General features: G+C 35.9%; 1 protein-coding gene across 5 annotated transcripts in view; it reads right to left on the bottom strand.

Moving 5' to 3' along the window:
• Mllt3 (MLLT3 super elongation complex subunit) overlaps positions 1 to 14,661 on the bottom strand; it is a 256,118-nt gene that overhangs the window by 106,407 nt on the left and 135,050 nt on the right. For all 5 annotated transcript variants that reach the window (XM_047524429.1, XM_047524431.1, XM_047524432.1 and 2 more), the window contains exon 3: positions 1,596 to 1,678. In XM_047524429.1, the coding sequence (XP_047380385.1) occupies positions 1,596 to 1,678 (83 nt within the window). The remainder of the gene's footprint in view (positions 1 to 1,595; positions 1,679 to 14,661) is intronic.

The following is a 14,661-nucleotide window of genomic DNA, read 5'->3' as shown; positions in this document are numbered from 1 at the left end:
ACAACATGGATGAACCTTGACTACATATTAAGTGAAAGAAACCAGACACAAAAGTATATATATTTATACTTCCCTTTATATAAAATGTCCAGAATAGGAAAGCCCATAAAGAAAGGAAATACTTTAATGAATACCAGGGACTAGAAGACAGAATGAGAAATGAATGTTAATGGGTACAGTGTTTCTTTATGGGGTGATAAAAATGTTCTGAAATTAGTGGTGATGGTTGCACAACTCTGTGAATATACCAAAAACCACCATGTGGTGAACTTTAAAAGGGTGAATTTTATGGTAAGAAAATTATATCATAGTTTTTTTTTTTTTTTTTTTTTAACAAGAGAAAAAAGAAAGCCAAAAGTTTAGGGAAATTCAGTTTAAAATGAGAAGAAGAAAAAAAATAGATCAGTGCATTAATATAAGAGCAGATATTAATGTATTTCAATAAATTCTGATTTGATGAGAAATATATGAAGAACTCAGTGTTATTACCACTACAAAAAGATGGTCATTATTCTAGCAAACGATTATTGTTTCTGAGGCAGAAATGTTCAGTAGAGCCCATGGAGAAAAAGATCTAGATCAAAAAACATGGTTTTAACACTTTGTAACTGTGAGGTCTTGGATTAGCTACTCAAGTTCTCCATGACTTGATTTCCTTCCCTGTAATGCAGGGTTAGTAGTACTTACCTGTAAAAAGGTTTTTTTACAAATGTTAAACAAAAAAACATATATATCAGCACACTATCAAGGACAAAATAAGCACCTGAACACTGAACTGGGGAAAAATGTTACTGTCAAAAATGTCACAAAAATATCAATATAAACAAACCCCAACTGATTGGGTAAAAGGTTTACAGAATGATGGTATCACAGGAATGTGGTACATGAAGAGACAGGTAAGAAAAATATGGAAAATCCATCTTGTCATTCTTACATCCTACTTTGAAGGACGATGACAATGTTCTAAATACTTTACTTTAAAAATATTTTAAAAATCATTTGATATAATCCTTGTAGCCACCTTATGAGGTAAATAGCCTTATCTCCCCATTTTATATATAAGGAAAGCAGCCCTAGAGAGGCTGGACAATTTATTCAATATTATGTACCAATGTACTCTGTCACATAGGTACTGTTGAAAACTTTCAATTCCAGTAGAATCCATAATGTCTCTAGTTGAAATTACTGTACATGTGTGGGTATTAGCTAAAGATAACTTGAGATTATTCTTTGCAAGCTTCAAAAATTCTAGAAACATGAAAATGAGAAAAGGAGCATTTCACTGAAAAACCATAATTCCTCTTTCCTGTTTTACCAACACCTGACAGTCTTGCACAACATGGTAATCACTGTTCTATTAAAAAGGACACAGGAATATTTAATGAATTTCATATAATTTCACTTCTTATCACTGAAATTATCTTTTTATAGTTATCCCTTCCATGATTAAGGGTAATGAGAGCCAAAATTCTAGAAAGACCAGTTTAAATTATTTTAACATTCTCTAGCCATAGAAGTGTTTACAAGTCAACATTATTTTAAGCATTTGGTGAAAGGATGATCTTCTGAGAAATTAATGGGTAAAGATTACATACCTTGTTTTTAAAATAAACCTCAATTGGCAAAATGAAACCAGCATACCCAGATTCTTCTACTTTGTAAGGTGGATCTTTGCACACTGCAACATTAAAAAAGAGAATAGGAAAGATGAGAATAATAGATAAAAGACATTCTTCTTTAAAAAAAAAATCCCATTCTACATCTAGATCCCCCCCCAATGGTTTTCATAGCCCCTTAATGGACCCCACAGTGGAATCCCTTTTGAAGTCTTTATTTCTTCTCTAGAATCTGTAACAATAATTTTTCCTATCTTAGGCAAAAATATGTTATTTATTGAGATCTTGATGGAGCATAGCTCATCAGGCAATTATGATCATCAATGAGTAGACTTCAGTTGTTTTCACCTGTTCTAAAGACTTAGGTAAACTAAAAATAACTTCTCTGACCCAAAACTTGAAAAGAACGACAAATTTCCTAACAAATGAACTATATCTGGACTTAGATACTAAGCCCAGACCTAAACTCCTCACTTGTTGGAGATTCCCTGATGTCTGTGCCAGCCTCCTTCCTTAGAAAATCTCCAAGCCACAGTCTGTCATCTTTACTGATGCCCATTAGAATTCATCGCCCCCTCCTCCCGCCAAAAAAAGAAAATGTATTGAAATACTGGTAGACATACAAACACTTAAAATCTAATCACATCACAAGAATATATAACAAACAATAAGGTAATTTGTATTTCCTATGGAGTTAGAAGGAAGCAAAACTATTAGGTAAGCTCTTGGGGAATGAGAGAGACCCTAGGAATCTAAGATTTCATCCCACTAAAATTTTCATTCAACAAGAATCGATCTGAAGCCAAAATGAAATTATCCTGGTTAGACTACAGCTTTGTAGTTTCACAAAGTAAAACTGTATTTACAGTCAGTAAAACTGAATATCAAAGCTGCAGACTCTGGTATGCCGCCAAGTGCTTGCAGCTGCCCCGGCTTACCTTCCCAGGCTTCCCTTTGTCACCTCCCACCTGTTCCCAGTCCCCCTGCTTGCTGTTCCTTCCACTACACCTTGAGTTACTCAGGATCCTTTGTGCAATTCAAATCCCAATTTCGTTACAAGGGCCTTCTAGTGCTATCATCCCTTCTCCTTCCCTGCCACCCCTACCAGAGCATTACCAGAATCAGGCAACAGAGAATCTTATGACCATATAGTCAAAAATCTCACCTGCTACTTTCCATTCCCTCCCTCAAAGACAGAAAAAAATGTTTATCTTAGGAAGATAAAGAGTGTGTTAAGAGCTCTGGGTGCCAACCTGTGATCCACCTCAAACTCCAGGCCACCTCTGCAAAGTTCCTTCTTTCAGACAGCGTGAAGATTAAGCACAGTAGCAGGTGGCAGTTATAGAGTGGATGTTCTTGTCCCCTAGAAATTCGGATGTTGACATCTTATCAATATTAGGAGGCAGGGCCTATGGGAGGTGATGAGGTCATGAGGGTGAAAGAGTTTAGTCCTTTTATAAAGAGGACCCAAAGAGCTCTTTGGCCTCTTCCACTATGCGTGCAAGAAAGGAAAGAAGTTAGGTGTCTGCAGTCCTGAGGAGGACCCTCTCCAGAACCCAACCACGCTGGCACCCTGATCTCAGACTTCCAGTCACACAATTGTGAGAAACCAGTTTCTGTTGTTTATAAGCCACCCAGTCCATGATACTTTGTCAAGGCAGTCCAAATGGATTTAGTCGGTAATGTGTATAATGACATAGCATAGAACCTGACACAGTGAAGTTCTCAATAAGTGACTCAAGTTCTCAATAAGTTAGAGGAAATCTATCCCTAAAACATAGTCACCATGTAACCTTGAGAATCAAAAGGAGGAAGCAAGCAGAGGAACCTGGAGTTGGATCAGCATCCTCAGGCCTCCATCCCTCAAGGGAGAATTCTCTTCACTGCCTTTCCCTTTAACAGAGAGAAAATACCATTCACCCATCTGAAAGCATGGGTAGAATATGCAAGGAAACTTGACGTAGAGAACTACAAACATGAGGGATTTTTATTACAAAAAGTGATATGGACAATGTACATGAAAATGGTTTAGACATGCTCCAAGTATCAATATGGTTACAAAGAGGTACAGGGAAGGCAAGGTTTTGATGTCTGACTATGCCCTTTAGCCAACCTTAGGAAAATTGTCCCAAACTGACATCAGACAAAGTAACTGAGGAAGAAGGCATCCTGCTTGACCTTATAGGTTGGTCTTTAAAAAAAAAAAAAAAAAAAAAAAAAGAACCTGGAATGTCAGTCTTACATCCACTGACCACCTGCCAACTTGTCATGAATATTCAAATTCCCTAAGCACTGGGGTGGGGATGCCCACTAAATGCACCAAGCAGCCCCAACCCCAGCTGAGTGGCTGGAGTTACACTCATGGCACTTCCAGGCTGCAGAGCCTTTTAAGAACAGCAGTTTTAGTGTCCAGGTTGCTTGGGATTAATCATGCCAATGTCATTTGAAGGAAGTTTATTTTGTGGGCTGCTGCACATGCCAAAGAAGTTACAGTTATTCCTCTATACACCCTTTTGTATAATTCATTTTCTCCGTTCTGCATGCAAATTGCTCCTATTATAGGAAACAGCTGTTAGTGAGCACATCTTAAGAGCTGAAGGTCTTGGATTTTTTCCACCCCCTAAAGGAAATGATCTGCTATGTATTAATACTCTATAGAGGTCTGGTTTTATAAGAAAACTGTTTACCAACTCATACCTCAATTATTTTTAAATGCAATGTTTTCATCATTAGCAATAAGCAATGTATGTAAAGCACCCTGCATTCTTAATTAGAAACAGTAAAAACTTTATACACAATAAACATGTCAGAAAATCAGTAACAATGTTCACATAAATTTATAGGTCTAATCTGAAGAAAGCCAAATCAGGGGAATTTATTTACTTGGATATCTTATAATTAGAATCAATATGATCTTCTAAGCTAGTTCTAAAAAAGTTAAAACTAAATGATGTTTCACTATTGCTTTAGACAAAAAGCAATCATTTTTAAACAGAGTTGAATCTAGGAAGGGCCACCTTCTGTCACTCAGTAACTCTTCTTCATTGAGAGTCCCTTTTCTATGGTTACTAGCCATGTGTCACGTTTATGAGATCTAAACATACCAAATCCCTCAATTTGAATAATCTTCCTTTTAACTGCTCAATAATCAGATAATCCTCACCTGGTGCTGTGGCTAAGGAAAGAGGATCGCAAGTTCGAGGCCAACCTTGCAACTTTGTAAGACCCTCTCTCAAAATAAAAAATAAAAAGGGCTGGGAATATAGCTCCGTAGCAAAGGCCCTCTGGGTTCAATCACTAGTACCAGAATAAAATAAAATAAAATAAAAGTCAGACTATACAGAATATTCATGTAATAAAAGGCCAAATCTAGAGTTACTGAAGGGATATTCACCTGTAGAAAGACTACAAAAATTTTTAAGCGACATAAAAATGGGAGGATTACTATTGATTCTTAAATCTATGCCTACTGATTCCATAGAAATCATTGGAAGCTTTTATTTCTCCGAAAACATCCAGTCAGATGTTAGCTCTTTCTGAACATCTCCCTTGTTCCTCTTACACACTTCTCCAGTTGCACTTAACAGGTAGGCAGATAGCCTCTTTTACCTCTCAGACTCCTCCAACAGACTAGACTCTGAGTCCCGTGAGGTCAGCAAGGGTATCGTCATTCACATGTGATTCCTGGCACTGATACTGAGTCAAACAATAGGTACTCAAGTGTTTGTTGAGTTTATTTTTAAAAAATTCATGTTCCCCTCCACTGATTTGCCACTGCCATGGACACCGCCTTCCCAATAGCAGTGATGAGCTGATATCAGCCAAACTCTTCTGCAAACTCCCTGTAACCGACATAAACTTGAAAAAAAAAAAAATGGTACAAGTGACAAAAACTTGCCACAGAGGAGCTGTCTCTTGACAACTTAATACCCAAAATAGAACTACAGTACCATGTTTTAGGCAACTGAGTTAACTATTTGGGTTGGAAGATCCCTGAGGATTGCAGGATCTGACATTCTGAAGCCATGAGTAACCCTAACCCTAACCCTAACCCCTCTGCTCTCCAACCACACTTTATCACAAGGCTCTAACTGGGACACATTTCCAAAACTAACTTTATCACTCCAAGGCTCTAACTGGGACACATTTCCAAAACTCTCTCTGACAAGTAATCATGAGCACCAGTGATCTACCAGGATGTAATATCCAAAATTCAGGTCTAAGAGGAAAAGACCAATCAATGTTCTTGCAAAAAAATAAATAATTGGACTTTACTTGCCTAAAACAGTTTTTCGAAATAGTGGGCACAATATAGATCCAAATTTATATGTGGCAAGATGCTAACCATATACACTGACCATTAACTATTTTGAAGTTTTTTAAAAAATGCACATAAGAAAAAAAATAAGGAAAGAAGGTTGTAATTTGGTTAGCCAAAAATAAGTCAGATTCTTACTTATTAATAAGTAAACATTACTTAATGTTCTTCTTTAGGAGAAAAATACTTGAAACCTAGCTATGCTTAGTACCAGGAAATAAATGCTTCCTTAGATGAATAAATGAATTTGTACTGATACAACAAACAATATATAAAAGATAAATTCAATTAATTAATAGGGCAGATCTGGGGCACCAAATGAAGAAAAGACAATTAAAACTAAAAACCTTCCACCAGATCTGTAAGACCTCTGTTTAAGAAAGATCATTAGGCAACAGGTTTTCCCCCTAATTCTCAGGTAAACAATTGGTAGATTCTTCTCCCAAGCATCCCTCCCTTCTGTTTGCTTAGACACTGTGATTTATGCCCATCTGAATACTTTTGTAAAGACGTGGCCCAGTGGCCCATTGATAATTATTGGTTTTGTTTATTTACTGCACGCAGCCCTTCAGGAAGGAAACACACCAAACTCACTCTATATATAGACTGGTTATTACCACTGCTTTGTGCCAACTGTCCCTTCCAGCTTGAGCATTTTTGGACTCCTTCCCTTCCCGCTTCAGCTCTACCACATCAGAGCCCCCAGGAACAGGGAAAACAGGGTCCTGCACAGCCCATCTCACTGTCCCAAACAGTGCTGCACCAGCGTCTCCAAGTCTAGGGCTAGCGTCTAGAAGTCTGAGCAGCAGGGGGTTGTTCACCGCACTGCCACTAAACATGGCCTCAGCCTTTACACTCATGACATTTTGGAAAGAACAATAATCAACAGTTGGGTTTTGTTTTTATTTTTATAAGTGTGTGTGCGCACACACACATACAGATTCACAATTGCTTCTGTTCAGCCCATTTCCGAAAAACAACACAAAATGTTTTTCCCCTTTGTGTTTTATTACTGCTTTCATTTTCCTGAAATGGGATTCAAGATAAAAGTAAAATTTTTAATTATGTTGTTGAGCTTTTTACCTTGTTGACTTTTAAAATTCAAACTTAATTCTAAAATCCCAATGGTTTCCTATGCAATAAGTAAGTGTATCAAAACAAACTAACTCTATGACTTTCATAAAGTCGTAATGACACAAACTAGATATAGTTAGCTAGTGGAATAGCTGTGGATTACCAGCCTATCTCCTCGAAATTCACCCAAAGACCCAACCCAACAAGTACCTCCTCTGGAGAGCCTTCTGCCAATACTGCAAAACTATAATGGTAGCTTATCTTTCCTGGATTCCACTTTTTTCTCATTGTGTCATATTAGCTAGTTCTACTGTACCTGATACCATAGATGCCCCCTTGTCCCTACTTAATTCTGAGCTTCCAAAGGGTTAGGCTTTGTCTTGGGCCTCCTCTCATCTCAGAACCAAGTGCGTCACTTATGAAACTGAACTGAATTACTGAAACATAACTTTAACATAAGCTCAAAAAAAAAAAAAAAAAAAAAAAAAAAAAAAAAAAAAAAAAAAAAAAAAAGGATGTTACAACCTGACTAGTTGAGAAAAAAAAGTATACAAAGCCTAGTGGGAAACAGAAAATATGAGCACAGGAATTAGCAAAGATACTATAAATAAAATTTACAGCTGTATAGAGTACCTTATGTCACACATATTCATAAATTCAAGTTCAGGTGGGAAAAATGGATTATGCAAATAAAAGAGGGATTATTAATGCAGAAGAGATTAAATCAATGTGCTTCCTCTTACAGGACTATGATTATGATATTAAAACCAGACTAGCTTCAAATAATTTCTTCAAGGAATTTACAACAAATGAGCCAGTAAAATCAGAAATTGACCAAGACTAGATACCAGTTTGCACTGTTAGGGAATTTAAATAGTTCTTCAAGTTCACATCTTTCACTAAAATTGTACTGCTCCTAGCAACTTGCCCTAAGTTCCCTACATACTTGGAATCTGGAATTGCTTCAAATGATTAGCCTAGTGGAAATACATTTCCAGACTAATTTGATGGGAAATAGCAAGCCTACATCTTCAGAGGAAGTTCAATCTAGAGACAGAGCTAATTATTTTATGGACAGTTTTTCGGATGGAAAAATTTTGGCATTGTTATCCCAAGGATGATTACCATTTTTAAAAGTTAGACCTAAGGCAAAATAGTCATATTTTAGAAGGTCCTCTGGAAAAGCAACATTTGCTATATGGAAAGTGATCTTCTAGGGAAGTAACTAAGAACTTCTCTCCATATTGAAAAGAACATCTTTATTTCAGTGTGTACTACTACATCTGAAAAGTGATCCTTTGAAATACAGATCTTCTCTATGGATTTTTTAAATAGAGGCCTTTTTAAAAAGGCCATTGGACAGTTCCATTTCCTAAACAAATCACCTTATGATTTCTGTTGTTTAAAAAAAAAAAAAAAAAGTTAAAAGCCCTTGGTTACAGTCCTCTGGTGTTGCCTTATCCAGATTTCCATGTATGATACTTGGCCTAACTACTGCTAAAATTAGTATTGCTTTTTATTTAGAGGGACAAAATTTAATATCTTTATTTCCAAAAGTATCTGAGTAATTAGGGTTACATGAAAATAAAACAATACTGACTAGTAAGTGCTATGGTAAAAATAAAACTGGTAGGACAGGAGAATAGAGCTCCCTTTTGGTTTAGAATCATAATCCTTCTGTGAGAAGGTGACATTTAAACTGAGGGGTGAGGGAGCGAACAGGTTGACCTGGCAGGAAAGAAACAATATTTATGTTGTTTTCAGAGGAAGACGTATAAACAACCTAAGGAAAGTCTGTCCTTACATTTGGCCTCCACCACAACTTAGTCCCCTCCCCGGTTTTTCTTTTCCAAATGAGGCGAGGGCAGTTGCTCCTTCCTACACATTTCCCAATTGTCCCTCTCTTCCACTCTGAATTTACCATTTAACACCCACATGGATGTGACTATTATCATTTCGCCACCTCACTTCCCATAACTTAAAATTTCCCAATGCTACAAACTCCCAAGAAAGTAATGATTCTTCATTTGGAAGATTTTATTAGGAGATATAATTCTTGGGAATTTGTATAACCTAATTTTAAATAACAGGCTGCTGCTTCTTTTTTTTAATCTGCCCCTTGAAATTTTAGAGTTCCTAAACACACACAGAAGGAAGCATCTGAACTAAGGAATAACCACAAAAAAAGCAGCAGATTTTTAAGTGCAATTTGAGAAAAGCAAAGATCACAAGTGAAAGCTAACCAAACAGTGCTATGAGAAAAAGTTTAGATGGTGCAGGAGAGAAAGGAAAAATACAAGAGTGATGACATTCAAAATACCAGAATGCAGAAGTTCTGATTTTCTCAAACAGATATATTCATATCTAAAGGTTATTTTCCAACTGAGTGACAAGTGTTGGGGTTTGGAAATGGGAGGTTCATCCAAAAGCATCTGTGCTAAAACACAGAAGGTGACGTGATCAGATTATGAGAGCTGTAATCTAATCAGGGGATTAATCAATTTGGTGGGCTAATAATTGGAATGGATTACTGGTGGTAAGTGTAGGCAGGGAAGCCTCCAGTATATCACTGGAGCTTGCCTTTGGGGGTTTCATCTCGCCTCCCTGGCTCCACCCCCTCTCTGTCTGCTTCCCGGCTCCTACAAGGTGAACAGCTTTCCTCTATGCCCTTCTGCCAGGATGTGCTTGCCTCACCTCGGACACAGAGCAATACAGGCAGCAACCAAGCTCCAAGACTTCTAAAACTGGGAGCCAAAACAAAGTTTTCCTCCTCTAAGTTGTTGTTGTTGTTGTTGTTCTGAGGTATTTTGGTCATGGCGTCACTAAGCTGACTAACACAGTCACTTTCCTATGTACTACGCCCATATTCTCCCCCATAGGATACAATTCCATTTTTTGTATCCTTTTACAAATGCATAGGAAAATGAAATGGTATCATACACAATAGAGTTATCAACTACATTAGGGTGCTAGAAATGGCAATGTATTATAAAATAATCAGATATACTAAATGAACACTCATTTCCAATTTTTAAAAAATAGCCTGAGACCACCACAACCTAATGTCACAGAAATACCAAAAACTAATGAGCCACCCAAAGACAATGAATTAATTTTTCACTTCTTAATTAATTTTAGCTTTATTCCCTTTTCTTTTTATTTGCTGTTTTATTCCCTTTTCAATAGGAAAAATAAATGCTTCCAAGAAAGGATTCAAAACTGACCTAATGTTAGAGGAAGGGTTAAGAACAAAACTTCTTTTCAGCATCTTATAGACTCTACTTTTTTTTTTTTGCATTTGGCATTTGACATAGAGAGATAGCCAATCCTAAGTACTGTAATTGATTTAAGTTCCATTAAACATTAAAACAAAGAAAGAATGAGGGTAATACAAATACGAAGACATTTGTTTTTACAGTGTGCACATAGGAATGTGGTTCCTGTTGAGCTCAACAATCTTTCCACCTTCTCGATTAAGCCAGAGAAAGTCCAGTATCTCCCCATTGTAAAGCAAGATTTCAAACTGTTCCAGGAAACCCTCCATCTCTGCAGTATGTTTCAGAGGTTCTACAAAAGCAACAGGATATTTGCCCCCAAGAATGACAATTTAAACAAAGACCAATTCTGAATGTATTTAATAAGTGTATTATTGGGAACTAATGACTAGCCAGTTTAATCTTATTTGGGAACGATAATAAATCTCTTTAGAAGAAAAAAAAAAAAAAAAAAGAATAATCCACAAGGCACATTGACTCTTGCTCCCAAATAAACCAACGAGAATGGAGAATAAAGAAAATTGAGATAGAACATGAAGAAAGCACAGGAAAAGAGGGTTGAATGTTAAGCTGTTGCCACAAATTACTTCTGTACCCCAATATACAAGTAAGAAGAATACTGCCAAATGTTATTGTAAGAATTAAGCATTTTGCTCACTTAAAACAAAGTGAGAACTTGAGTTTGGCAACAGGCAGCATTTTGTAACAAAGGAAGGCATGTGTAGGGTGGAAGCATAAAAACCGAGCAGAGTTTAAGCCGTGGAGAAGGACCTCCGGGTTCAGATCTACTTTGGATACTCAGATGACACAAGCTGTTCCCTGATTTATAAAACAAAGCTAATGCTACCACCCACTTCCTACAGCTCTTATACCCATCAAGAGATCATCCATGCTAAAAGCACCAATCCCTATTAACCTGGAGAAGACTTTCACAAACTAGAACTCACGCAGTTATCCAAGTGTAGTCAAACACAAACCAAACATCAGGGAACTTATTTTAGACTTTCCCAAACTCATCCCCCAAAAGAAGACTGGAAAACACATATGTGCAATCAGTTTAATTAAACATGAATAGGTCTGTTTTATTCTTGCCCTCATAAACCCTTGATGGCAATACAGAGATACGTGAAAAAAGAAAATATTCTTCACTTGAACTTCTTGTGGTTCCATCAGCTACTAGAAGAATCAGCAATTGGTCTACAATAAGCAGCCCACTTTCAAACTCCCAAAGCCCAGGTAAGTATATCATGTGGTGAAGTGGCAGTGAATGGGCTTCCACTGTTGTTATAAAGCAGGAACACTGAAATACTGCGAGACAAATGAATGAAAATGAAAACATTATCTGAGTTTGTGTCCTGTGGTACAGTAAAAAGAAAAATGAGAAGGGAATCAAGAGACATGGTACTGACTCCATTTCTACCACAAACTAGCCATCTGACCGTTCATCCACTGATGCTGGACTGCCTTTTTCATATACGAAGCCAGCTTCCATTGCAGAGACTTCCTCAACTGAAAATCCTACTATCCTAAGAAGGAGTTGTGTGTGTGACTTCTAACTTGAAGTCAAATGAATTTTGATTTTTAGTATCTTTGTTTAAGCATAAAACCTCTATCAGTTCAACACCACATGAGCTGGAAACTGAGACAAAACAAAGATTCAGAATCACAGTTGAATTGTTTTAAATGCATTTTGGTAAAGGCTTTTTCCTAACTGGAGAAGCATTTTGTTTTTATTAGACCATTAAATAAAGGAATATTGGATTTTTTCAAACAACAGAAGCTGCCCGATTTAAAAATTTTTGCTATAAATTAGATTTTCATTTTCTTGTTTCCTTTCTTACTATGAAGTCAGATTAATTCTGCTAAACATGACCCTGTTCTACATGTATAAATCAAACTAGAAATTGGATTCCTTAGGAATTTGATATAATTTAGTTATAGGAGCATATCAACTCAAATATTAAGAAATGAAACTATAGAATATATTGGCAGCATTTATAAGAAACACCACGCTTTTAGAACGGTAAAACAGAATATTAAATCAACTGTTTGTACATTAGGCATAGCACATTATGTAAAAAGCTCTTGAGTATTATGATTTTACTATACATTGCACTTGTAATACCCTTGCTCTTAATCACATTGAAGCATATTACATGACTTTTTAAATAGAATGTACCCTGCCATGATGCAGTCAATCTTCATAGTTTTGCAGAACAGCATGCCCATATGAAAGATAGGTTGATGAATAGGTTTATGCCCTATTCAAGGAGATGAAACAGCTCAACAAAAAGATTAAATAAGGTTCCTGCCAGTAGTTGAATCTTAACTCAAAGAGAAGAACACAACTCAAACCAAATGTTACAGGCAAAGGTCAAACAGGGGAATAATTAAGACCCTGACTTGAAGAGCTAGCTAGGATTCACTCATTCTGTGTAAATCAGAAGAAAAGAAAACCCCTCCTCAAAGTATGACCATAACAACTTTACTGAGTCACATTATTCTTTACTTCAATAGTAGATAGTAAAGGTGAGCTTAAGTACAGGGAACCACTCCTATTATAAAATTATTGGACCTTAAATGTGAAACTACACATGAAAATCCTGTTGTCATATCATACTTGGAAAATAAACTGGACTTACAAAAGGTCAAATTTTAACAGATATATGAGCGTTAATAATAGCCTTCCAATTATTTTTTGTAGAATAGGAAAAAAGAAAATTGTTTTAAATATTTTCAAATTATCATAATCTCATCTTGAAAAAAGTCCAATTTATTGAAACTTCTCATAAGACAACAGGTATTTTTTAGTTTTATAAGAAATTTTTCTCCGTGTTTGTTGTCATTTCCTGTGTTGAAAACCCACTATCTAATTTAGCTTCTCTCCCCTGAAGAGTCACCTTTTTTTAGCACTTGTATCACCTAAGGAAATAAGCACATCAGGTGATTAGTACACATTGGCCTGTATCATGCTTATGGAATAAATATAATCCATCAAACACTACAAAGAAACTGAAGAAACATTTCCTCCTCTTTTACTTCCTTTTCCTTAAAAGGATAGTATATAAACTCATTCCATCTGACTGTAGTTTTGGGTTGGGGATGGTAGAAACCAAACAAGAGAACTTGATATCATAGGAAGAAGTTTTTAATATTTTATCAAGATGATTTATTTATAAATAAATGCATCTACTTTCATACATACTCTCCCCCTAAATAAACACCTATTACAAGTTGCAAATAAGTCATTTTATTTCCTACTTATGACAAATAGCACTGAGATATTTAAAGACAGCAAATTTCAAATCATTTCTTCCTTGGAGATAATAATAAAAGTATGATTTATTTAATACTTTTCACCAAGTCCCTGAAAGATCACTCATGTCACATAAATCCATAACAAGGAAATAAGTAGCTCAAGAGCTCTGCCAGCCACCCCTTTTTACAGATGGAATATGACAACTTAAGCAATTTACTCAGAGGTCAGGGAGCTAATTCCTGGCATTCAATCAATAGGTATTTATTAATGGCTTCTATGCCCAGCACTCTGTGCTGGATGCTTGGATGAAAATAATTTTCTCCTTTCTATTTCCATCTTCTCGTTTTTCCACAAAGCAAAAACTCTTATATAATAAGAGAAAATCTTTAAAACAGTAATGTGATGTTGTGTGAATTCAAGAGGAATTCAAAGAGCAGGGTCTCTGGAATTTGAAATACTGATAAAAGTCAAGAGGGCTGAAGTCCAGATGTCCTACCTATAAGTACTTTCCACTCTACACCTTTTCTTGTGAAAAAAAAACCACAAGTCTTTAATAGTTTAATTTTATAGAGAAACAAGATTTAGAACCAACTAATCTGTGTTCTCTGATACTCTGCCAATTTCAAGATGGAATAACCAACTTTAGTTACTTTTCTCTACCCCAGATTCTTCAATTCTACCCACAAAATAATAATTTTTAAAAAGAGCATGGTTGTGCAGATCCAAAGTAATACATTATGTAATTATGAGAAAACTATTTTTGTATATGCTAAATTTCTATCAAATATAGTTCTTAACACACCAATAATTTGCAATGTTTATAATGTTACTTCCATTAAATAGGAAAGATGCATTTAGCCAAACAAGATGTCTGACTAACCAAAGGTTCAGTATTAAAGATATTAAAACACAGTTTCTGCCCTTAAGGATGTCAATTACCCTTTTATGAATACAGAACTTGCGTAGGATGTGAATATTACACCCCAACAACAATATAGCAAGGAAAAGCAAAGACCTTTAAAAATGCTAATAAACTATTAATATGAAATAAATGACAAAAGTTTGGCAGTTTCTTCTTGTACAAATACGGTCTACTTGAACTTCATATTTTAGTTTAAT

The sequence above is a fragment of the Sciurus carolinensis genome, chromosome 14 (assembly GCF_902686445.1).
Source record: "Sciurus carolinensis chromosome 14, mSciCar1.2, whole genome shotgun sequence".
Taxonomy (NCBI): Eukaryota; Metazoa; Chordata; class Mammalia; order Rodentia; family Sciuridae; genus Sciurus; species Sciurus carolinensis.
The sequence above is the reverse complement of the archived record's forward strand: the minus strand, read 5'-3'. Positions and strand labels throughout refer to the sequence as shown.